A 26,853-nucleotide genomic window follows, 5' to 3' on the forward strand; every position below is an offset into this window, starting at 1 on the left:
TTTAGTCCAAAAAACTACATGGTTAATTAGAAAAACCATCATAGTTTGTGTTAAAATAATATGATATCAACTGGTGTAAATCAATAACAACGGCCCTTAGCAGAATGTCTTACATAACATTACATAGCAAGCGTAAAGTAAATATGTACGTTTGGTTTCACACAGGACACAAACATCGGTCTCCTGGGTGAAAGTCCTGAGTCTGTTTGACTCTGTCGATACAGTGTGAGTGAGAAATATGTGCATCTTTATTTGCAGGTAAATGGTTTCACACTGACGTGTGTGTGCTCTTGTCAGTGTGTGTTTGTGTACCACAGTTTATTCATGCATGATTGTGTGTGTGTGTGTGTGTGTGTGTGTGCGTGTGTGTGTCATTGTGAGGCTTTCCCAGACTTTTCCAAAAGTCAATACGGCAACCTAATCAGTTCCCACAATCCCCTGCTCTCACTCCATGTGTCCAGTCATTCAAACCTGAATAACCTCTGCTGCTGAACTCGTGTTGATTGGTTCTCCACAAAGGCTCTGCGACTTGATTGGTCCGTGCCGCATGCTTGCAAAGGCTCAAGGTCAGTTTGCACTCGTAGACGTCGTCCTGTCTGCGTTTCCCAGACAGCAGATTCCCACTAAACACTGCTGTGTGTGCATTGTCTCTATTGTGCTGTCACTCACTGTCATCACAGGGGAGCACGCTGAATACTTTGTTTTCCTTCAAATTCTTTTTTAACTATTGGATGTAAGATTTGTCCTGCAGCAGCTGAAACATGTGAAAGGCAAAACAGAGGTGATTTTAAAGCCAAACGTTTCCTTTAGAGGGTAAAACTTCTACTGTCATCGTCATGTCAAAGAGGAAAGCCTTCAGACAAATATCAAAAATGTGCTTTTAAAAAAGAAAAACCTTAAAGAATCCCCACTATCAGAGTCCTTCATCTGCAGCTTTATTTTGAAATCTGTGTTTGTCTGTCAAATAAAAAAAGAAAAGTCAAATGGTAAACGTGAGGAATGACGGTTGATCACTCTAAGCTCAGTCATAAAAAGCTGCTCCCTCTAAAAGTTAATAATTGATCCGTCCAATCAGCCGTGCCGTGCTTATCGCCCAACGGCAAAGCCCAACAAAGGCCCGATGCTGCCGTCTGCGACACGCTGCTGCCATTACGCTCCACTATTAGTGGGACTCCAACGATGGGAATGCATCAGTTCCTGCAGGACAGAGAGCGGGATAAAGGCGTCTGCTGCTCTGGTCATAGTAGAGGCTCAATGAGCGGCCTTTTTATTGGCATTTAGAGCTGACTGTGATATTAAGTATATCACTGTACGTAGTACAGTGTCGGTGTCAGTGGCTGGACGGTGAATGACTCTCAGACAACGTTTTTTTCCAGCAATGAAGACTGAATGATTCCTCTTTGATAGCTGAATGTTCTTTGAAGAGGTTTCAAGGACTCGTGGGTCAAAGAGGAACACCGAGCACACCTGCACTCAAACAGTGGAGATCAAAAAAACGGGTGCATAAGCCCCCCCCCCCCCAGACATGAGATAAACGGTGCGTGACGCGCCGCCTCTGATCCGTTGTTCACCTTTGAAACTGGTGATTTTAAAAGTGTTTCTGCAGGGGGGGGGGGCTTTAACCCACAGAAGACGTGATTGGTGGAGACTTTACACAATCTGATAGCATCTATTGTTACATTACATGGTAGAGTGACAGCTGGCTGGATAGTACTGATGCTGAACCTTGTTTTTCATTTAACAAAAGCAGTTCTCAAATGTTAAATGTTGTCTAACAGCTGGGCAATATTCAGTTCCAAAACCAGTTTTGAACCAGGAACTAGTTGATCGAAGAAGAAGTGAATCGGACAACAAATCTGACCAGACGTTTGAAACCAACTGATTTGGTGTTTCAGGCTCTACAGCAGAAGAAGAGATCTGTAGAGCAAACAACTCAAGTAGCAGCTTAGGGTGTCTTGCAATTGTTGCTCGTAGCGCAACTCAAAGTCACCTCAAGTCTATTCTGAGATGTGTGAAGAGCTTCTCTGGAGCAGAACAGTGACTGAACAGCAGCGCTGTAGACACTGACGGAGGTCTGCTTGTTGCTGATGTGCTGCTTTGGCTGCACGGCTGGCGTAGACGGGGGCAGAGTTCAGCAGAGGCGGCATGGTGTTCACACACTCGTTGGAAAACAACTGGACTTCTGCCCGCCTCGTTTATCGCCTCGAAGTATTCCGCGTGGTTTCTCTGTAAGCTTCTGCTCGCTGTCCTCACGTCTGAGGAATAAACACAGACTGCAGCAAACAGTGGCAGCTGTTTGCAAGAGCAGCAATGCATCATCTCTCCGAGAACATGCCGGCAGTTGTGTTGAGTCACAGTTTTTAGCGAGAGGCGGGGGCCGCCAGGCTCTCCCGCTAAAGGCTCTGATACAGAGGATGGCTGTGGTCGAACACAGGACTCTGTTTGTTACGGGAGAGGAAGAGGAATCTCTCAGACGAGACAGCTGCTCATTTCCAACCCCGACGGCGTACGAACGCTCTCCCACCACCGCAGATCCCCCCCTCTCCTCCCCTCCAGGGTCCCGCAGAGAGAGCATTAGCCACACATGTCGAGGTTACGGAGGGAAAACACAAGCAGGAGAAGGGTCACTGCCTCGGTTTTACCCCCAGAGCTTTCAGGGCGGGAGGTCGGTGTCGGTGTTTGGGTTTCTGGCCGGCAGGAGGTGTCAGGATTGAGATAAAGGCCAGAGAGAGGCGTCTCCCTGGACACTTGACCACACATGTGGCTGACTTGATGAACAAAGACGTTATACAGCGCTGGATGGGCTCCAACTCTTGCTAGTGGTGTTACGGGCCATCGCACGGACCCCCCCCCCCCATGACTGTGCATGCATGTGGACTGTGGATTAATTCCACCGTTTAACCATCACAGCATTGATGCTTTCTAGTCTGCAATTCCTGAAAATGCTACATTGTGAACAACACATCAGGAGCTCGTTAACGTTAGCAGCACCGGAGCTAACGGCTGAGGAGGTTCCATTCCGTTACATTATGATGCGTTCAAGGTCCATTCAATACAAATGAGAGTTGGGTGAAGGCGTGTTGTAACGTTATCAGGACGTGTTCAACGGTTGTTTTAATGAGATGTTTTCACGGCAACTTCCTAACAATTACTATAAGCAGCTTATAAAACATAATGAAAACTATTAATGACAAGATTTCAACAATCTTTTTTCCCTAATCATTTGAATTATGTGTTTTTATGCAAATAGCCACTATAAATGACAAGAACAGAAAGATAACAGGTTTACACTGACTTCAGTTGAAGTTATTTTATTGGGACGGTGATGAAAACAACATGTCTGGAGCCTTGAATCCTGCTTTAACAAAACAAAACGACAAATCAACAATCTGTATCGGCTGATATGACTCATTGGCAATCTGTGTCGTCAGCAAAAAAACATGATTGTGGCATCACTATAAGTTATGTTTGCTCCTTTTTTCCGGCTGATTTGATCCGTGAAACAGAACCGTGATACGATCCAAATCATGAGTTTAATGATCCTTTGCACCTCGAACTGTTAAGGATCTGAAAGTACTTAAACCACAATTTATAGATGGTAAACAGCAAGTTTAAAGTCAACCAGCATGACATTTTAACAGTATCGCTGCAACAACTGCTTTTGAAAGTGTTTTACGTGGATCCCAGAATCCACCAGTTGATGCAGACTGCAGCTCTGGACGACTTTGACTTTATCTTCACAGGGTCTCAGTGCCGGTGCAGACTGTCCTATCAACATCTACTCCTTGTCACAATATTTTCGAGAACATCATATCTGCTCGCTGACATATCGGAGAAACCAAAACACTATAAAGCCAAGACTTGTCCTCACTAAATCCCAACATGTTAGATGACACAGTTATCTGTTTAGACTTCAGGAGACATTGCTTTTCATATGGTGAGGTGCTGAATTTGAAATGCTCCAACAGCTTCTCTTCCACTTTAATAATCCGGCCTGTAGATACAGGTCACACTCGGGCACCTCTGACTCGGTGAGATAGTTTACTGAGGCTCAGAGAACTGACCGGTGCAGCAGCTGGGTCCTTGATCCACAGCTCCCAGTCCCAGCCGAGACTCTTCAGCGCCTCCCCGCCCGTGTGTTGACATTAGCTCGGCTGAGGCCCGGCTTCCTTTCATGCGCTGCTTTTAGAAAATCCACATCACAGCGGTTGTGGATTATTTTTCCCTCTTTATTTAAAAGTTGTCGGTTTTGTGTTGAGGGCGTTTGGTGACGTCTCGAGTCTATGAAAAGTGATCTATGTGATTACTGCCGCTTCATGAAGTTTCTAGAATGTCATGGTATTTATGTGTGGAGCCTTTTTCGGCGCAGTGAAAGTCAACATTGGGGAATGTCAAACATCCATAACATTCGACGGTCTAAAGACCAACTGTCGTGGATGTTTGTCTGAATAACAAGAAGTAAGACGGGAGGAGTCTTCACAGCCTCCGTATGCTTCTGATGGAGGGCTGGTTAGACTCACTTAACCGCGTCTGAAACCATCTTTCTGACGTCAGATCACGGGGGTCCAGCGTCCGACAACTTTCTAAATAGACAATCAAACAATCCCGTCCCCTCTACGCAGTGAAAGACGAACTTATAAGACTCTCAAGCTTTCATTCTTCACACAACTGCTTCTGACTCTCTCTCTCTCCAACAACATAGATATTGTGAAAATGAGCAGCTTCAACCCCGTTCGTTCAATTCATCTTGTCTCGTTTGTCTATAGGCCACTTTCTAATCTTACCGTATTGTGAATGTAGCGAATTTCACGAATGTTGCGATTGTTACAAATGTTGCAAATGCAAACTGGTACCACCTCGGTCCAGGTTCCAAGGGAGCTGAGCCGGCACGTGAAGGTGGAGTTAAAACATTGCAGCCCACTGATTGGTCAAAGAGAATCATCGTTACATGGACATCCTGCATGAACCCTCCGTTTTTAATAGCCAAGCTACTGTCAATAACAACCGCAATTTTTGTATTGACTCGACCCAGACTCAGTGTAATTGATGGTAGTTTACATCGTTTGCAAACACATTACATATTTAGAAGTATGAACATTTTACATATCCTCGGTGCTGCAGCAACATGAGTTTGAGTAGCTGTAAGATTTGACACGATTTAAAATACTGCACAATCCACCCTGATACAAATTATAATATTCTTTCTAATATTCCCAGAATTTAGGTTTTTTCCCAAAACTAATGTCTGCCATTGACTTGGCTGTGTTATGTCACATGTGAGGTTTTTAAGGTCATTTTCTGTCGGTAGAGCGTCGTGCAGCCTCGGTGGAGGTATGAGTTCTCTGAATGCTTTGTAGTTTTCCACTGAGTTCTTTAACCATGAACAGAGAAATGCACCTCAGCTCCTCGTTTTCTTTGGTCCATCGGAAAGTACAAACGAGATCTTTGATGTTCAGAGTTCAGGCAATCAGTGGTGATGAATGAGGGAGCCGAGGTGAAGCACGGGCCTTTGGCACGGAGCCCTAGTTTAGAAACGGGCCAGCAGCTCTGTGGGTCAAAGTGTGTGGATGTGTGTGTGAAGACGGGAGGGGGGGGGGGGGGGGGGAGGAGGGAGGGAGGGGAGAAGGAGTGGATTAAAGGAGGGGGGGGGGGCACAATAGGATGGTGTGCCACTGTCGGAGAGAGGGCGGTGGCACACGCTGCCCACAAAGAACACGGATGTGTGTGCTAGAGTGTGTGTTTGTGTGTGTGTTGGGGGTCTTTGGTGGTGAAGGAGCCTTGAAAAGTGTGCTGGTGGGAGGAGGGAGACCCCCCTCTCTTTCTGTCTGCACCCAAACCTGATTGGAGCATCAGATTCCTGCGGTGGTGCACACGAGGAATGTCCATATGGGCCCGGCTGGTGAACAGCACACGCCTCCTCTTTGTGCACGTTACAATGGAACATCTTCCTTTGTTCGGTTCCTCTTTGTAGCCGCTGTCTACATCATCATGACGTTTTCTGTTTGTGTTTCTTTGTGTTTTGCTTCAAATGATCTATGAGTGATTTTATATAAGAACTTTATTTAAATGGTAAGGGTTCGGCTTAGGTGAAGCCCCTCCCCTTCCGGTTAAACCACCATGCGACCTTATTTCTTTAAAATATGTACGATAATCAATGTTGGGAGACAAATACTTATTTGATCCCATTTGAATTCTGCAAACATGATGTCTGTCAATTTAAAATATAATTCTGCACGTCAAGAAAGTCGCATTATGTCATAAAACTGAAGTACACGAGAGACGTAGTTCACTGAGCGGTTTCACACAAAACAATATGGTACTTCTACAAATCATTTACATGCTGGGACATTCTCGATGTGCAAAATTACCTTTTGAATAATTGTCTTTCGCCATCGACGGCCGTACATATTTTTTTCCAAATGAAGGCCGGAGTGGGCGGGACTTCTCCTCTAAATTGTAACCAGTAAAAAAGACCAAAACATACAACGTGTTAGTTCATCTCTAAATGCTTTATGACTTCCTGTCTGAGGCGCTCAGCTCAAAGCCCATTGGTTCCCACTAAAGTTGTACATCTTTAAGAAAACTCCTCACTAATGTGTAGTTCATTTTCTTTTTTTTTAAACGGCTCAAAACTTTTGTTTTTTCTCAAACAAACTGGGAGAAGCTTTATGGTGGACCTGTCTCCACCAACTGTCAAAAAAAGACACAACGTCTTAAGGAAGTGCAGAAAACACCAACATAGCAACAAAAATAAAATAAGAGTTTCACGTACAATTGCAGATTTATTTTGTGCTTCTGCAAGATTTAGTTTAACTTTAGAATTTGCACAAAAAGGCTCGTCTTTCTTTACTTTCTATCGTCTCACTTTTGAATCAGGCCTTCTCTCTCTCAGAGGACGGTTGAGGGTTTGAAACAACACACAGCTCGCCTCTGATCCACTGCTGACACTGCAGACCTGAGCTTTACCTTGTGTGTCTGTGTGTGTGTGTGTGTCTGTGTGTGTGTGTGTCTGTGTGTCTGTTTTAATCTCCATCCATTCATGCGCTCACTTTTTCCCAGCCAGGTGCCCCCCCCCCCCCCCCCCCCCCCTCCCCGCCACACCAGGACGACTCTGTCAGAGCGAGGGCTTGTGGGTCAGAGGTCGTTCATACGCCACCGGCTCAGAAAAAAGTGCAGTGTTTGTTTTTTTTCCCCGTTAGCGTTAGCTCGTCGTGCTAACGAACAGCGACACATGTGGCGATGCGATTAAGAGGGGATCCACCTCGAGGGGCCTCTCGTCCCTTCAGCTCTGTCATATTTCAACAAGCGCAGCTTTGCAGAGCTTCTCGTCTGAATTTTCCACCGAACAAATGTGTTCTTCAACAGTCATGAAACAAACTGGGTGGGGGGGTCATGTGCTGTAACAAACTACACTGACACTACTTTTGGTACTGTGTTCACATCCAAAGCCAAACAATTTAAAAAAGACAGATACAAACCTCCAAACACACACTTAAGACTTCAGACTTTCATCCTGAATTCCACAAATTCTCTGCTAATTCTCCACAAACACAGCAGAGTGTGTGTGTGTGGGGGAGGGGGGGGGTGATGAAATATCCAGCTGTTGGCTGGAAGGAAGTGCTGTAGCAACCAGGAGCAGTAAACTCAGCAGGTCAACAGGTATGAAAGTGTTGTGTGACTCCAATAAACATGCAGGTTTACTGGCCACCTGGGTACAGGTCTCTGAAACCAGACACCACAGGGTTCCCCACGCTTTCTCCACAGCCGAGGGGCTCTGATTGGTCAGAGAAAAGTCAATGTCACGGTAACAATCACGGACTGTGTGTGAGAAGTGGACGTGGTCACCGTGACGTCACCCCGTTGGTTTGTGGACTTGAGACTTTGTTTTCTTTCAAAACGGTTTTGAAACATTTTGCCCAACTTGGATAATCGAGAGATTGATTGATTTCCTTATTTTCGTGTCAACCCTCATGTGTTTATACGACACCAAAGATACAACTGCAGCGGTCAAACATGTCATTCCATTAATTAATCGCTCGGTCTTAAACTAAATATTCTCCCTTCTCTCCCAGGACTAACAAATAAAAGGTTCATGAAGCACAGTCCAGCCAAAAGAAATCAACATAAATGGAAGTCAACTTACTAAAGAGTACATCCGTTATGTCCTCGTAACATGTCCCCTAGCTTCTCTTTGCTGTAGCCGGTGTTATTGGATGTGTATTCCTCTGTAAACAGTAACTCCAGCAGCTGATGAGTAAAACTCCTGGTTGTTCTCCTGCAGGGTGACCGGGTGTGGTTACGGGAGGACGAGCAGTACCTTCCCAGCACCGTGTCCTCGTGCTCTGGAGGTGTGGTGGCCTTCGCCACAGACTACGGCCAGGTGAGATCCTCCCTCTGACAGCACACACACATACGTCTTTTAAAACTGCCCTCCTGTCCTCTTTCAGCACCTTTCATCCTTTTCTAAGCACGTTTTTATACAAACTTTTCATGCATTTTGACTTCAGGATCTCAGGTGCAGATTTAGCTCCTGGGCCGTACTGTACTTCCTGTCTCCCACAAAGTACCTGAAGATCAGGTCTCATCTTGTAGCTGATGTTTAAACACCAGTGATGTGACCTCCCCACCTGTTTAAGGCTACATCAACACTAAAACGTATCGCACTGTTTCAAGAATAATCTCCTTCCATACCAACAAGCCTGGAAACGCATATCACATGACCTTTTACGTACACCGGGCATGTGTGTGCCGATGTAAACATGAAGCAGATAACGCGGTTGGACTCATGCATGTAGGCAGTAGTGGCTTCATAAGAAGCAGAATATAATGAATAATGGTCACGTGACGGGGGCAGGACGAATCAGGAAAGATCCAATCAGGAGGAGAACGTGGGTGTTTGCGTTTTCTCCGATTCCAAACATTAGGTGTTTTCATTAGTCTCTGACTCCGCCCATCTAGACTAAAACACAACCCCGGAGCTTTCAAACTAAATCGACGCCTGCAGCGTTTAGTAAATGGACCCGTTTTAGCGGTTTGAAAACGCCAACGTAGTGTGAAAGCTAGGCGTGAACGTAGCAGAAGTTCTGCGTTTTAAAACAGAAACACATCCGTGTGGACGTAGCCGAAGAAGAGACGTGAAGTGAGGGAATGAAAACAGCAGCCTGACTTTATATGTTTCAGTTTAGTCAAAACTCACAAAAGTAGAGAAACAGCCCGTCACAGAACACAGAACAAACATTACAAAGAACACAGTGATTCTGGTGGTTTTTGGTCTCGTCATGTGCTAAACCATGTGGTTGCTCTTTATTTCATTATTGGTCTACTTTGCGTAACATTCACAGAGCTTCACAGATGAAATGTGATCAAATCACTTGTAGTAGTGTTCCTCAGCTGACCAGAGACAGCAGACCTCTTGTTCCGCTGACGCACTCGTAAACCTCAGCGAGAGCAGAGACTTAACGAGGTCCGCTCATGATGTGGGATCAGCTCAATATGCTGTAAACCCCCTGAACCCCGCATGGTTCTTCTGCATGAACCTCTTTGATCCACGTGTTGTCAGAACAATGGATCAGACGAGGTGAGGGGCGCGTGGAGCACGGGTCACAGGGATGTGTTGGGTTACGAAGAATTAACATGAATCAAGCTGTCGAGCCGTTTTACAGGTTATATATTTATACACGACATCAAATTTCCCCCTGGGGATGAATAAAGTACATATCTATCTATCTATCTAAATCATGTAGTTGTAGGTAGCCGTGACTTTCCCTCTGTGAGGTGTTGAACTGCACAGGTTTGACTGTAAAGCGTCATGAAGTGTGTGACTTCACGCAGCGGGAACCTTTGAACCTCTGCTTTGACTCCAAACATTAAAGAAATCACGTAGGAGACAGACAGAGCTGTTTATATGACGCGCGCAGACACACACACACACACACACACACTACCAACCAACACAGCTCTGCCATCAGCTGCTTTACGACTCCTTCAACACTTTGGATGGACGTTTTTATTTGACGGCAGCACTACGCTGCTAATCTAGGTGATAAATATATGGTGTTGCACTAATATTCAGCTGCTTTACAATAAACGCGTCCCACTGCTTTGCTGCTAGAAAACATTGATGACGAACAGCAACGACAGAGACACAGAGACAGGACAACGTGTTCCTACAAACGTCCAGCAGCTCGAGTCCCTTTACTCTCCTGACATGAATAACCTCTTCAGAATAAACCTCTGTCTTCAAAGGAAACAGTTCACTTCGGTTTAAGCAACTTACGTAGTTAGGTTTAGGAAGAGGTCGTGTTTGAGTTAAAATAACTAGAGATGTGTCGTTAATGAAGTAAAAGTAATTCATCAAACCACATCGGTAGATTTGGATCCATTACTGTTTTAGCGCCAAGAAAAGGTCTCGATCTTTATTAGAACACACGACCCTCGTGTGCTGACGGCTCTAACAAAGACGTTGTGTGCAGCAGAGGGTCGCCACCAGAAGACTCTGTGCGTGAGAGCGCTGAGCGGGTTGAGTTATGTTGAGTCAGCGCTATTGTGCTGCAGGTTTACTGGTGGATTAAAACATTCATGTCCTGAATCCAGCTCTCTGACGGAGACTCTGCAGGAGGAAAACGTGTGTCGGCGATGAGTTTGATCATAGATGAGTTTTAAATGTGTGCGCGGAAGTCGAGTACTTTTGTGGCGTAAACATAACATAGTAATTATTTTGTAGCGTTTTTTCATTTTTGTTTAGTTTTAATTTCCGTTGTTTAAAAATCCAAAATTCACATCTTTCCCTCGCAGCGCTCAGCTGGTTAGAAACGTACGGACGGACCGCCGTGAGATTAGGTTCAGACATTCATTCGTGTTCACTTTGGAGATTCAGTAACTGTGTTGCTCTATCGTCAAATAAAACATGTGATTAATCCACTTCCTTGTTTCATCACATTCCCATCAGCTCAGCTGTACTTTGTGTTTACAGCTAATAAGCTAAATGTTAGCATGCTAACACGCTAAACTGAGATGCTGCTAAACATTATATTTGCTAAACATGTCAACCTTGTGATTGTGAGCATGTTAGCATGCTGATGTTAGCATTAGACATGTGTTAGAGTTGTCATATAATTACATATACACATACACGGAATTTGACTTCTGCATTTAACCCATCCCGAGGTTATCGGGAGCATTTTAGCTCCACGCATCAGTGTACCAGAAGAGTGCAGACACGTCTGTTGTCTTCTTTAATCATTTACTCCTCTTGTCTCCTGTCTTCTCTTCTTGTTTCTTGTCCTTTTGTCTCTTGTGGTCCCCTTTCTTCTTTTTGTCTCCTTGTTAAATCATTTTCCTCGTCTCTTCTTTCTGTTTGTTGCTCCTCTTGTGTCTTGTTTCTTTTTGACTCCTTTCTGTCTCTCCTTAGTCTCCTTCTTTTCATTGTGTCTCCTTGTTTATCTTTCTGTCTCATCTTCTCTTTGTGTCTCTTATCTCTCGTTATTGTGAGCTTTTAATCTGTTGTTTGTCTTTCAAGTCTCTAATCTCATTTTGTCTCTATTGTCGTTGTTTCTTTATTTTCTTCTAATTTCGTGTTTTTCTTCTTTTTTGTTTCAATCGCTCGTCTCGTCTCCTCTCCCCTCTCTCCTTTCTCCTCATCTCTCCTTTCTCCTCTCCTTCCATGTTTCCTCTCCTCTCTTCTCCTCTCCTCTCCTCCTCTCCTGTCTCCTCTCCTCTCCTGTCTCCTCTCCTCTCCTGTCTCCTCCTCTCTCCTCCCTTTAGTCTCTTGCTGTGGTTGACTCCTTGGTTAAATACCTCTAACAGCACTGATGCTGATGTGTTCTGTGTTGCTGTTCTCTCAGATGAACCAGAAGGTTTAAATTTGCTCAGAGTTGAGAAATAAAGAGATTAAATAAAATGAACATTAGCTTCTCAAAATCATTTCTACTCCGACGACATGAGCCTCACAGAACAGGACCGTCCTGTGAGAGAAAGGTCACAGGTTCGATCCCCTAAACAGACAACGAATGAATGTACTCTAGCTGCTCACTTTGGGAGAGTCATGATACAAATTAGTGTCTTTGTCTCTCTGTCATGTTGATTGTGTGTGTGTGTGTGTGTGTGTGTGTGTGTGTGTGTGTGTGTGTGTGTGTGTGTGTGTGTGTGTGTGTGTGTGTGTGTGTGTGTGTGTGTGTGTGTGTGTGTGTGTGTGTGTGTGTGTGTGTGTGTGTGTGTGTGTGTGTGTGTGTGTGTGTGTGTCAGCCAGCCGTCTGTTGTGTGTAAACAGAGACGGACGTCACCTGTTTCAGAGCAGATGTTGCTCTTTGTGGGGAAAGCCTGTGCTGACCAATCAGAGAAGCGCACTACTATAAACCCCACCCACTTCAGTTTGTGTGTACCTGAGGAGCGCAGGTACAGGTACTCTATATGTGTGTGTGTGTGTGTGTGTGTGTATTGGCTTATATATTAACGTGAGTGTGTAGTTTGGATTCGAGCTTACAGTTTATACTATATCTCTCTGAGTGTGTTGAGTTTATTATGTTGAAGTGTGTTTATTTCTGTGAGTATTGATGGAGTATTGTTTGGCAGTAATGTAACACTGATGCTCCCCAGAGGATGAGTATGAACACTTCTGCTGGTGCTCTGATTCTACTTCTGGCTCCACCAAACCGACCCAAATGTCCCCGTCACCGACACGTTTGTCTCTTTTTAATAAGAGGACATGAAATGAACCGAACACATTCTGCTTCCTGTTAGGATGAACGTTTCTTTTGAAGGAATCTCCTCTCAATGAGCATTACAAGCAAATACAAAAGTCACGTAATCCACAAAGATAAATAAGGAAGAAAAAAGCAAACATACACGTTAAATGAATGAATGCATGTCGTGAGAATGTGTGTGCGTAGCTTGAACTAGCATTGAGCATCTTTAAATGTTCCCCCTCGTAGCCTCAGACATGAAGCCCAGACGGACTCTTTGAGAACACGAGCTCAGGAACACGTAATAACTGCTCTGACTCCCATTTGTCGGAGCAGAAGGAATGAAACTCTTCATTATGTGCAGTTAGGAGGGAAAACTGATCCCCCCGCCCCCCCCACTCTCGCTGTCAGAGAGTTGAACAGGTAACCCCTCCACCCGCCTCGAGCCCCTCCATCCTCCTCCATCATCATCATCAAAAGCAGCAGCTGCTCTTTGAATCACCATTCATCTGCTGCTGCATTGTGCTGCAGTCAGTTGAGGAGGAGCAGTCTGTCCACAACACTGAAACCCGAGCAAGACGAGAGGAACCCTGCGACCCCCCCGACGACACGCTCACAGTTTACACACAGGCTGATATTTACAGGCACAACACAGGACATCTAAGTCCATGATGGTCCTGATGAGGGACCAGCCTGCTGGTAGTCCAGCCTGTAGAGGATATTATATGTCCTCGCTTTGTCGAGGTTGAAAGGAGGAATAAAGTTTCACGATCTTTTCCTAAACCCGACCATGTAGCAAGTATTTATGTTGCATAAACATAACCGAGTTGTTTCCTGTGAACACGGAACTTTATTTTGAAAAGACTGTATTCATGTGACGAGTGGAAATCGACACGTGTTGCTGGACTTGAAGAGTAACTTTTCATAAGGTATCATATGATGTAATACGTTGAGCCTCCGTGTTGTTGTTTCTCATAAATATAAACTCAACCCGTTCAGTAAAACCGTATCAGTCGAAGCCTTTACCTGCAGAGGAAAAGCTCAGAAAAGTGGCTTTTTCACCTCAAGATATTCACAGAGAAAAATGATTTAAAAAACGATATTAATGTGCAAATGAATCACAGGAAAAAAATATAAAAACATTGTATGTTCAAGAAAAAACGGAATAACAGAATTTCAATAAGAAACCAAGAAAAATACAATTGTTGGAAAGTTAAGAATGTTTAATCCGGACTTCCTGCCCAACTATAACACACAGCCAGCTGATATAAAGTAATATTTCAGTATTAAATACAAGCGATGGACCACGACAGTGTCAGCCTCCAGTAATCCATATTAGTTAAACCCCTGCTGCGGTTAGGAGTCCTCTAATTGCCTGAACATGAATGTGAATTCACTTCAAGCAAGAACAACAAAGTGTATCCCGACTGATCCAGGAACAGATCCTGTTGACCCCGGGGTGCAGCGGTGACTCCAGCACCTCCTCCTGCTCCTCAGTGAAGCTGTCTAATGGCTTTGTTTCACAGGGATTTACTCCCGTTAGCATCTGTCGCTAGGCTCAGCGTCCGGGCTCACGGCTTTGTTTCTCGAGGCGTGGACCCTCCTCAGCTCCACACAGACAACTGGACCTATTAGAACCCTAATTAGGCCAAAGCCCAGGACAACCTGTCCTCTGCAGAGGCCTGACTGTATGCTGTCCGTCACAAAGAGAGAGGGGGGGGGACGGGGGGGGGGGGGACGGAGAGCGTCCACATGCTGTTTATCGTGGTTTGGGCCTAAAGAAGGGAAATACAATGACACTTTAGACGGTGTACTTTCAGCTTTGTGGCAACAGTTTGTGTTTGTCAACATGACGACGCTCCCGTGCAAAGAAATGTGTGGTTGAGTTTACAACCACACAGCTTGGCGGGGTTCTTGTCTCACCTCCTATATTCTATTAGCTTCCTATTCAGCACTTTGTCAACGCTACTACAAGGAACTTTGATTTTGTGTGGATTTTGGCGACGAAAGCCGTAGTGTCTCTGAGCACCAGAGTCTCTTTAGAAAACCTCTCATCTTACTGCAGCAGGGTCTGACGGTCTGCCCCTCTCAGTCCTGGTTCTCCCGTGCCTCCCTTCCCTCCAGCAGGTCCAGCAATACGTCCTGGGAGATCCAAGGCTGCAGGTGAAGCCAGATCTGGGTCTGTCCACGGTGGACCGGTCTCTGTTAGAGAGGATCTGGAGTCTGAGCTGAAGGAGTTTCTGGTGAACATGCATGATTTCATTTGATTTCACCAGAATTATGAATGTGTGACCATGAGTTATTAAATAAGAGAATGAATTCAGAGCTTTGTTTAGCCTCCCTGAGCAGCAGGAAGAGATGAACATGGTGATGAGGCTCCAGCAGAGAGGTGAAGGTGTGTTTACAGTCTCTACATCGCTGTCCTCTCCAGGACTGAAGGACACGTTGACAGTGTTGACATAGAACTGGTCTAACAAGACCGTGAGCTCCCTTTAACTGTCTTCCTCTCAGAGAATGTAAACACGTTGGTCTTTAAACGGTGGATCTCATTTCTAGAAGCAGTTAAAGTCCCGTCCAGGTCGAGGTCACAGTGGAAGTATATTTGTTGGATGTGATGACAAACAGGGAGCCGCACACTGTTTTTTCCAGCTTAGTTTAGCTCAGCTTTTATTATCAGGACTGATAAACCCGTCAGAACGCACCGGTTGTGAACGCAGCGTTGATGACGCGCCGCTGAGAAGACTCGGGCGCGTTTCGTTCTTCTGAAAGACGTTTCTGTGACGTTCAGTTTCCCTGAAGCGTCACTGCAGCTGGAATGTGAGAGACGAGGCCTGGCAGGGATGCTGAAGGGGGAGACTTGGCTGTGTGTGTGTGTGTTTGTGTGTGTGTGTGTGTGTGTGTGTGTGTGTGTGTGTGTGTGTGTGTGTGTGTGTGTGTGTGTGTGTGTGTGTGTGTGTGTGTGTGTGTGTGTGTGTGTGTGTGTGTGTGTGTGTGTGTGTGTGTGTGTGTGTGTGTGTGTGTGTGTTGTGTGCAGGGTCAGATGTCATTGACTCCTCAGACAGAGAGCAGCTTTCTTCAGGAAGAGTCACCCCGAGCCGCTCGGTCACAGCGGGTCAACGACCAGCTTCACACAACCCCAGGGTTCAGTGTGTGTGTGTGTGTGTGTGTGTTTTTGTCATGTAACTTGCGTACTTCAGTAACAATGCTTCTGTAGTTGTTTTAACCCAAACCAGGATCTGGTCCTCAAGCTCACTGAGTTATTTTGAAAGAACCGTTTGTATGTAAAGAGCAGAAATCAACACATTGAATGAACAACGAGGAGAAACCAGAAGGCAACCTTCTGCCCACACAAGAAACAAATACTTAAATTGCATGACTGAAGAGACAGACATCTTTTATTAGTGAAAATACAACAAATAATCTTATATAAGGTGATCAGAAATCATGAGCTCCCTGTGTAGATTAAAATAAATAGTGAGTTTATTTCTTTCAGACCTCATACTATTTAAAAGAAATCATCTTAACTCCGTTTAGTTGAGGCTGAGAATCTCCGACGTAAACACACCTGTGACGATGCTTCTCATCGTCTGATGAGGCTGGAAACTGAAATACATGATGGACTCTTAAGAGAAGCCGGACCTGTGTGTGTTGGACAGCGAGGACGTCTTCAGCATCACTTCAGGAAATCGAATCCTGCTGATCTCCTCCAGGTGAACCTCTGTGATCTGTGCATGCAGGCTGCAGACCTCCAGCAGAGCGCTGACACGTCCTCTTCGTGAACCTCGCCGGCTCGTCCTCTCCTCCGCTGGACTCCGCTGCCTTGTGGTCCGTAGTGGTCTGATGCTGAGACACGGTGGAGAGCAGAAGAATCGCCTCTTTGTCTGAACGTTAAAAGTGCTTTTCCTCAGTATTTTAGTATTTTCACGCTCCATATTTGTTCCTCGCGCTCACTGCTAAATAAGTTAACAACACTAATATATTGGACTGGATTTGGACTGTCCCCATTAGACACAATCCTTCAGATAAGCTGTCCTCTCTTGTGTAAAGTGTTGTGACTACAGTTTGAACTCCTCCTTGTATCAGAAGCTTGAAGGCTGAAACGTTTCCTCCTGAGGACATGATGTGTGTTCATCAGGGTCAGAGGGTTGTAGATGGGACACAGATGGACGGCCTCGTCCCCGCACACAGACGATACGCTCATCCAGCTCATATTCACCAGATCTCTATCTGCCACATGTCACCTGTGTGGAGGGGAGATGTCACTGCCCACACGGGATACAATTACTTTACTGTACACTGTACCTGTGTCCTGACTTACTGAGACGTCCTTTAGTCTGATGGTTGGATCGTAGTTTGTGTATTTCATGTCGTCTCACTGAGATCAAGATCTCTGACACCGATGACAGTCCACCGCAGACTGACGGTTACTAACCAGCACACAAGCAGCAACAGGAAGTCGTATCCAACGCGACCAAAGAGAGGCTGTTCTCGAGCACGGTTCGTCGCTACACCTACAAAAAGTAAAACACTATAATTCATTTACATCCCACTTAATCAGTTCGTTTGTAATCCACGTAATCATGAGCCAGGACAGGAGACGTGGTCTAAGGACCTCCTCGTAGGGAGGAGGTCTAGGTGGACAGACGGGTCTACAAACATCTGACTTCAACCAGCAGACTGCTGTTCATGTTCCTGTGAAACCAGAAGTCAGCGTTGACTTATTTGTTATAGTTATTTTAACCTAAACCTAAACCTAAGCAAGTAGTTTTAGCTCATTGACACAATAACTTCTAGATATTATCGAAAGTCATTTTCTGTCCTCTTGTTGCTTCTTGCATGTTGTTCCTTTCCTCACATCCTTTCTTTATTTTTAACTTTTGTACAGATTTGTCCTTCTTAATTCCTCACTTCATCTCTGTTCTTGCGTGTTTTCTTGTTTCTTCTAAACTAATTTAATTATCTGACTTCTTCTTTCTTTCTTTCTTTCTTTCTTTCTTTCTTTCTTTCTTTCTTTCTTTCTTTCTTTCTTTCTTTCTTTCTTTCTTTCTTTCTTTCTTTCTTTCTTTCTTTCTTTCTTTCTTTCTTTCTTCCTCCTTCACTTGGTCATTGCCTTTTTCCTAATTTTTCTCCCCCTTCCTTCCTTTCCTTCCTTTCCTTCTTTAAATGATCGGATGATCAAAGCACCCCAAACTGAAGAGGTGATATTGTACTTCAATCCTCTTCAAATGTGTACTTTTACTTTGGGTACTGCAGACTATATACGGTGTTTTTTTGTTAGTCAAACTGTGGATGCTGAAAGAAGAAGAAGAAAGAAGAAACATTCCTTTATTAGTCCCACAGTGGGGAAGTTATTCTCTGCATTTGACCCATCCCTGTATATAGGGAGCAGTGGGCTGCCAATGACAGGCGCCCGGGGAGCAGTTAGGGGTTCAGTGTCTTGCTCAGGGACACTTCGACACAGGACACGGTGCAGCCGAGGATCGAACCGGTGACCTTTCAGTTGGCGGACAACCCTCTCTACCCAAGAGCTTGTTTGAAGTAAATCATTTGAGTTCTTCTTCTGCAGCTTCATTTCAAGCACAGATTCATTTTTTCACCGCTGTGAACTTAGACTTTTTAAAATATTTAATATTCAGCTTACATTCCTGGATTGCGTGTGTGATGGAGAGTCTCTGTAGTTTTCCTTCACTCGTCCCAGTCGTCCAGTAACATGAGGTAGAGTCTGTCGGTCAGGATGAGTCCTGCTGTAAATCACACAGTTAAACCGTTTGACCAACAGAGAGGCTGCTGACGTTAACAGAACGTTTATGATTCCTGTCAACGTTTACCCACCCAGAGGGAAATCACATCGTCTGCTGCAAGATGAAAACAAACACCTGAACTCCTGTTCCATCTTCTGATCTATGTGCAACAACAATACTAGCTGGTTTTAATCATGTTTAACATCCAGCACATCAGATAAAGTCACATTGCTGTCTGTCCTCATGGGTTCTGTCTCGGTTTAGGTTCCTCTCCCAGCTGTTTTCTATCATGCATCGTTATTACTGCAACACAGAAATATGTTTTGTAACGTTTGAGATCTCTACTCATAGTTCATCTCTGATGGGACAGTCAGTGAGGTAACCGAGGGAAGTCCAGTCCAGTGGTTCTTTTAGCTTTCAGGGCTTCTGGATGTTTGAGTTCTCTTTGTTTCATTCATGAAGAGCTGCTGTGTTCTGGAGGTCTGGTCTTTCTCTCTGGTTCTGGACCGACTCACTCGGTCATCATCGAGCCAGACAGAGAAACGGTTGCATCTAAAAATAGAGATGTACAACCTGTAGTGGAGACCTGACAGCCTGGAGTCCACCTCTGGCCTCCAACGACCCAAACCTGGAAAGAGGAAGTTCACACGGTCCAATGTTTTATAAGGCGACTTATGATGCTCATTTTCAGGTTCCTTCTTGTGTTTTGGGTTTCTACTGGAACATACACGCTTTAATGCTTTAATGCTCAACACTTTTCTAATTCTGTCCGTCTGAATATACCCGTGTTCACCCTCTGTCTGAAACATTGTCTCTTTAAGACCCCGTCCTGAAAAAGCCCAGTCAATAAATGACACCTCACAAGCTCCGCCAATGGTTTCAAATGGTTTACACTTCCTGTCTCCTCAGTGGAAGATTTGTGTCTGAAATTCATTTTGGTGACTAAAGAGCGAAAGAATCGGTCATAATCTGTCACGTTCACATCTCTCATTGGAGTTAATAGACACCTGCCGCTAAGGGGCGGGGCAGTGATGAAACCCATGTGACCCAGATACAGGAAATGACTCTCGGCAGGACGTCTCCTCTCTGAACTGTCTCTGTCTCTGTCTCTGGGTTGTGAGACAGTGTAGAAGTCCACTACTGTTGAGGTGCAACGCCAGTCATAGAGAACTTTCCCTCTTTGCGTTACTCCGACCATCCTCTTTCCAGTTTTGACCCATTTGAATTGTCATTTTTCTTTTTGACGTGATTCATATTTCCATATTTTCCCACTCTCTGATCCAGGTGTACACCTACAAGCAGAATGCTCTCAGCAGACAGAAGGTGCAGCCCATGCACCACAGCAGCATCAGAGGGGTGGAGGACATGTCGGCCCTCGAGGACCTTCATGACGGCGCCATCATGCACAACCTCTTCCTGCGCTACCAGCAGAGACACATCTATGTGAGTTCAATACATTCTGCATCATAAATCAGCACTGGAAATGATGACTTCCTGTTTATACCGATGAGGAAACATCAGATCTGAGACACGTGAGCACGGAGAGAGCATCTCACGTCTCTATCTGCAGCATCAGCGTTCATGCTGCCGGCGTACACTGCCTCTTCTCAGAGGAATGTCCCGTGAAGTTGCTCAATCGTTCCGTAACAGCAGAGATAACCGTCTAGACGCAGGCAGATAAGAGGAGGTGACGGCAGAAGAGCTGGAGAGAATGTTCTGTGGACATGATGTGAAAACAGTTTTCCTTTCTGTCTCTGATTGATTACAGTGAAGGTTTAGCTCCAGGTTCACTGGTTTGAAACTCGTGTGAACTTGATTGAAAGGTTTGTGTAACTCTGTGGAGCTTAATACACAAAGTACAGGAGAGGGTACAGACAGCGGGTTTTTCACAATAAAATGTACAGAAGACCCTTCCTCACAACCTTTTAGCTGATCATTTTCTGCAAAACATTTCAAAATAAGATATGTTGTTGTTCTTTCTACACACAGGCTTGTTGGATGTTTTCAGACCTGCTTTGAAATGTGTCTTCAGCTTCTATAATGTTCCTTTCATCCCTTAGTTCTCACTAAAAGTACCACTTGTTTCTCCACATAAGAAAATAAAATACAGTCGGTTTCATTCTGTTACATCAGATCTTATTCTGAGCTCTTGTGGTTGAGCCGTGAACTCTGCCAGTAGTCATTCTAGATGCTGCTCTTCTCTGCCACGCGGGGTTTAACGTTTGTTTCAGCCTTCACTTAAGTAGTGCTGCAGTCTGTGATGTGTTATTATAAAGCATCACATGTAGCTACTTTGTGCAGGTTTCATCTAAACACAGACAGTATAGTGGAACATCACGCATTACTGTTCTGTGACTGCAAATATAACAACTTCTGTCCGCTCGGTTCTCGTGAATCTGTTCTAATCAGAGCAAACAAATCAAAACACTTTCACTGTTCCACCGTGTTTATGGGATGTTTGAAGTGTTGTTGAAGTGCGGCTTGTTTCTGATGTTTTCCGCATCGACCAGGTGATGAGAAGCACAGCTGTTAAAACCCAAACAAGAGGGATGTTCTGCCTTCTGGTGGTTCCAGGTTGTTAAACCCGGACGGCGCTGAACGGAGCTCCTTGTTCGGCAGCCAAGAGCAACAGGTTGCCAAGTGAGAGGGAGGATGATCCCAGTTTGGGTTCTATTTGGTTTGAAGCTGTTTTTAGATGCTGGTATTCCAGCGGTGGCCTCACGGGGAGTTCTTGGCGTGAGTCAGCGGGTCCTGGCTCGGATCTGATAGCGTCCGTGTCGTCCAGGCTGTGGGACGGGACAGTTAAGAGCATGTTAGCTTTGGAGCGAAACCTCAGTGAGTCTAAAAGATGCTGTTTGTCTCTGTGCCGTGTGGGTCACATGGTCACGTTGGTTCCTTCTACTTGAGCTGTGCTTTGTTGGCCTCTGTGTCTCTCTCCAACGAGCTGGAACATGTTGTTGAAGATGTTTGTCCGTACAACAAATGAAAAGGGAACTCTGCATCTTTCACACATCAAAGTGTGTTTCCAGGTGTTTAGGGAGTTTACTGCCAAGTTGTAAAAGTCTTCTGTGTGTCCAGAGACCCACTGATGGGACGACAGACTCATGGGCTATTTATGTCGAATAATTAGTTTTAATTAGCTTTAACCCTTTCAGTGTGTTTTTAGTTCATGAAAGTTGATTGTAACGTTTGGTTGCTTGAAAAAGTCTTATTCAGTGTTCGGTTGTAGCTCCGCCCTCTCGTGGAGTTAGGGTTAGGGTTAGTAGTTTATTCTCGGGGTTTAGGGACTCGAGCCGGTCGTCCTTTCATTTTAAACATGTTGGTCGTTAAGGCAGCAATTGGACTAAACTGCAAACGAGCACAACAAATCCTCCAAATTAAACAACTAAATACGTTGTTTGTCCACATCCATGTCTTCTGATCTGAAGCAGCTGTCAGACTTCATCTCTCTGTGCCTTCCAAACTTAAATAAATCAGTGTTATGATGTGACAATGCGTTGGTAAGGTTAGGTTCAGCACAAACAAGCCTCTCTCAGGTTCAGGGCGTGTTTGTTGGGGCATCACTAGTAATATAAAGTCTTAGCAGCAGTAACAGTGGATCCAGGCATTGTAGTAATGTTCAGAGACGTGCTAACAAAGTAATGGGATGTAAAGTAATGTATTCCACACTGTCCTTTACACCGCGAGCTGATGAGCAGACAAAGCAGCTCTGTTGCTGCTGACCCCGGCCACGGTGCAGGAGCCTATGAAAGTCTACCGTACGTCGTAAGGAACAAAGCAACATGTAGGACAATCAGCTCTCCACAATTACTGTCTGCATTATGTGCTTATGCACTGATAAACAAACCTGACCCAGCACTAAACAAGCCCACGACAAAGCCAGCCTTGTGCTTCTCTTACGAAAGCTAAAATAAAGGTTTTCTGGAAGGTCTCACAGTCAACACTCGTGGTCAGAAGTCAGGACAGATATCTGGCCGGGACGTCCGTTCTTCATCAAGGACAGCGGAGAATGTAGAGCGAGCAGCAAAGTGACAGAATCCAGACACAGAGCGTCCGACGGGCCATGAGCACTAAACTACTGGATTTATCTAGAAGTCGTCTCCAGTTTGGACCAAAGTAAACCCAGTTATTTAAATATTAGTACAGCTATAATTAGTGGCAGTAACAGAAGTTGTGGTCGTAGTATAACAGGTCTGTTCAACTTTAATTCTGCTCCATTCTTGAGCTTGAAGCCGCTAAATTTCTTAGGTTGTGTATATAACTAATAACTAAAATAATTAGAATATTTCTAAAATCATTTTTCTTTCACAAGCTGAATACCAGCTGTGTTTTTATTCGGTGTGAAGAGTACAATCACCTGTAAATGTCCACTTCTGACCACATGTTATGAGCCGTGCTGATGGGGGAAAGACCACGGACGGATTATTGAACAAAAGACCTGGGCTAAGGCCCCGGGGCCCGACAGGTTAGGGGGCCTCTCTTTGAAGTTACTGCTAACATTTCTGTTGGGAAGTCACTGTGAGACACACAACTACCAAAAGGAGACACAACAGAAGCAAAAAGAATGATATAACTTCGAAACAGCAACGGTTTATGGCTGTCGCTGAAGGAAATGCATATTGATCCTGAGTCACAGGTAGCTCATGAGCTTACCTGAGACCACGTGAGCCAGCATTCACAATATAACCTGAACCTGCCTGCTGAGACCGTTGCTGGCTCTCTGGCTCAAAGCCACTTCACCAGAACCTCTCCTCTAATTCTCTCGCTCTGCAGCTTCTGGACCAGAGAGAGAGGAGCAGCAGCCCAGTCAGAGACCAGATCGGGCGTCTGTGATGAATTGATTGGATAATTTCGACCATACGGGAGCATTCAGACGCCATTAAAGTAACAAGACTGCTTCAGAACATCAATAATTAATTAGGGAACAGTTATTGGCCCCAAGGGTCAGAGAGAGAGAGAGAGAGAGAGAGAGAGAGAAGGAAGGAGAGAGAAGGGGAGGCACTCAGAGCCCTCAATGACACGAGGGGGGTGTTTCTAATCAACACGGTCGTTTACAAAGTGCTTTGTCAGGGAAGAGGATTCATAAGAGAGACATTTCTATGAAAAAGCTGCAGATTATTAACCCTCATTGTGTAAACCATCTATGTGTGTGTGTGTGTGTGTGTGTGTGTGGGGGGGGGGAATAATATGTAGAGGACTCTGTGGGCGAAATGCAGGCAAAGTTCCTGAGCTCCTACAACGGCTCTTGGGTTCCCAGAGAAGTCCACTTGGGGGTAAAAAAGGCAGAAAAAGGTGAGGTGACGGGCTAGTGCATGAAATCAAATGCATCGGCGCGAAGGGGCCCGGAGTCATAACCTGTCAGGGGCCCCCGAAATTCCTGAAAGCACCCCTGCTGACATCTGAGAGAATTAATGAGTTCAACCAACATCCACCAAACAAATGGCTTCTTCCTCTCTTTGTGTCTTTAAAAGATTCTCTTGTGTACGTACTTCTTCACCTCCTTTGCTGTAAGCTGATCAAAGTGTTTGTGATTGAAGAAACCAGCTTATTACACCATTAAACTTCCTATTGAGATCATTAGAGAAGGTTTATTCAACCAGTGCAGCCGAGTTTTCAGTGTGTTGTGTCTGGTTGGAAACTTTTATTTGTTGTATTTTCTTTATTACTGAAGGCAGTTAGTACCTTACAGCAACTAAAACATATGGAGATTAAATAAATAAACATAAAATGTTACATTTTCACAAGGAACATTTAAACAAGTGTTTTAGTTTAAGCTAAATTGTGAAGCTAGTTAACCTTGTACTGTTCTTTAGCATCAGCGTTCCACTGGAGTCTAGAGGAGACGAGTGAGGCCACCAGTCAACTGCACAGCTGGTTACAATCAGCTAGAGACTGTACCCCCCCCCCCACACACACACACACACACACACACACACACACACACACACACACACTCTGTCTCTCTCAGGAATCTGTGATTGCTCTGAACCCTGATACTGTCCCTCTCTCAGACAAACACACTGACATTCACATACTCTCACTTTTCTATCACGCTGTTCTTTTTGTATGTTTGCCCCCCCATTCATATTTTACTCTCAACTCCCCCTCATCTCCTCACACACACACACACACACACACACACACACACACACACACACACACACACACACAGAGATCATTCAAGTGTGAAAACCTCCTCTCTCCTCTCAGCAGGGGGTCTTTTAAATCAAGAACTTTTCCTTCCAACCGATGGAACATTTTGCATCTCATATTTTATAGTGTGTGTGTATATATATATATATATATATATATATATATATATATATATATATATATATATATAGTGTGGCTTATGAATAATGGCAGGGAATTCCTTTTCGATGTAATTTGTCTCAGTTTACAGCACTGAGGCTGCGTTGAGACAGATGTTGGCCTCCTCACTGGTGCCGGTAGAATGAGTAGCTTAAACCAAACTGAAACCAAAGTGTCATCACAAAAACATGTGGCTCATTTTGGAACAGTTGTTTAGGTAGACAGGAGGTCTTGTTGGACAAAGAACGAAGATGTCAGAGCTCAGACTAGCAGAGAGAGTTGAGGGTTCGTGCTGCTCTTCCTCTCTCCAGCTCTCCGATCACAGACTTCGCCAACTGGGTCACGTTCAGCACAGAGCGGAGTCGGTCTCGTGACTCGCTCGGTTTATTTGAATAAGTCGCCGTGTCTGCTTGGCGGCCCGCTGACAGACTGAAACCGCCAGCTGCTGCTTCACTCTTCAGACTCCCAACTCATAACTAAGAGGTGCAATGCATGCTGGGAGAAGCCTGGAATGTAGAAAATATGTTTACAATTGGTGAAACCTGGGCCGGTGAATGAGTGACCTGCTGATCGCCTCATTTGATCCTTTGCTTTTGTCAAAACACCCTTTGAGTAAAGCAGCTATTGACTGAACTGTGGATTTCCAAATGGTTGGGTTTTGTGAAATCGCGCTTGGGTTTTGCCCCAAATTCATTTCCCAATATTTGAAAAACAAATCCAGATGATGGCGTATTTTCTGCTGACATTTAAAGTCACTTTCTATATGAAATGTTTCTTTCATTTCAGAAGTCATTCAGTTAGATTACATGCCACTTTCTTCCCCCCCACAGTAGATATCTGGTCTCTCTGTACATAAACACACACACACACACACACACACACACACACACACACACACACACACACTCTGCTCCTTTATTAGAAGCAGAGCGTGTGCAGTGTGGAGGAGGCGTTTACATTTCAGGGCTTTTAGCCGAAGCGGTCGTCCAGCTCTCTGAGTCCTGATGACTCTCAGATGTGGAGAAACGTTCTTCCAGCCAAACGGAGCTTCACGCTTCACCAAAATACTCTCCTGATGTCATTTCCTCTCCGCTTAGTAAACAAACACCTCACTTCCTGTGAGACCAGATTCAGACCATAAGCGTATCCTGTCCCTCTGGTTTAATTTAGATGGGTTCTTGTTTTTGTGCATGAAATATGTAAGAGATAAAATGAGAGCAGACATTACTGGATGAGGGGAATGAGACGAAGACGCTGTGGTTTAGCATTTTTGGTTTGCTAATTGTGGTGAGTTTTGGGTTATTCGCCATCTGTTGTTTGTTAAGTGATGTCGCTAACAGAAATAACAGATTTGTCTGGGATCTGGTGGACATATGGTTTTTGGCTCAGATGGTTACGTTTCGGTTGCGAGATCTGTGAGTTTCCCAGCGATGATCGTTGGGTTGTTGTGTGTGTGTGTGTGTGTGTGTGTGTACACGTTTACTACATTGGGTGCAGTCCGCGTATTCAGTCCACATCGGTCATAAACGTTGCTGTTAAAGGGAACCCTACACTACCTGCTTAGCAGGGAACAGCTGATGGACACAGTTGGAGACAAGCTGGTGAACACAATGGAGCATTCAGCAGCTAGAAGGATGGATATGTCCCTCAGGGGGGGTGGAGACCAAAAACAGAGCTAAAAGAGAGAATATTGGACTTACATTGATCAGCTGACACAAACACAAAGACTCCTAAAGAATCTTTTTTGGAAGTGTAAATAAGCAACTAACAAGTTGCTTGAAAAGGTATAAGTCAGTGTTACGTTCACAACTGGTTTCATCCTCCCAAGGTGTCGACATCTCTGTTATTAGCATTATTAGCATAAACAAACAACCTCTGAGAAGATGATTTGTTTCTACCATAGACTGTATATACGGCCATTGGTTTATGGTCTGCCGTTATGAAGCCTCAATTTAGGCATTTTTGGACATTACCATCTTTGTTTTTGAAGACTTGAAACTAGAGATTGAGACCATAAACTCATGTTTACAATGTTTACTGAGGTAATAAATCAAGAGAGAAGTAGAGTCATTTTCTCATAGACTTCTATACAACCAGAGGAGTCGCCCCCTGGTGGTCAC

At 44.7% G+C, this 26,853-nt stretch overlaps 1 protein-coding gene across 1 annotated transcript in view; it reads left to right on the forward strand.

The window, feature by feature from the left end:
• myo10 (myosin X) overlaps nucleotides 1-26,853 on the forward strand; it is a 106,448-nt gene that overhangs the window by 22,565 nt on the left and 57,030 nt on the right. Inside the window, exons 2-3 of the mRNA XM_076098006.1 lie at nucleotides 8,282-8,380; nucleotides 19,706-19,864. Coding sequence (XP_075954121.1) covers nucleotides 8,282-8,380; nucleotides 19,706-19,864 — 258 coding nt within the window. The remainder of the gene's footprint in view (nucleotides 1-8,281; nucleotides 8,381-19,705; nucleotides 19,865-26,853) is intronic.

Source organism: Anarhichas minor, unplaced genomic scaffold (assembly GCF_050575085.1).
Source record: "Anarhichas minor isolate MPS153535 unplaced genomic scaffold, ASM5057508v1 ptg000024l, whole genome shotgun sequence".
Taxonomy (NCBI): Eukaryota; Metazoa; Chordata; class Actinopteri; order Perciformes; family Anarhichadidae; genus Anarhichas; species Anarhichas minor.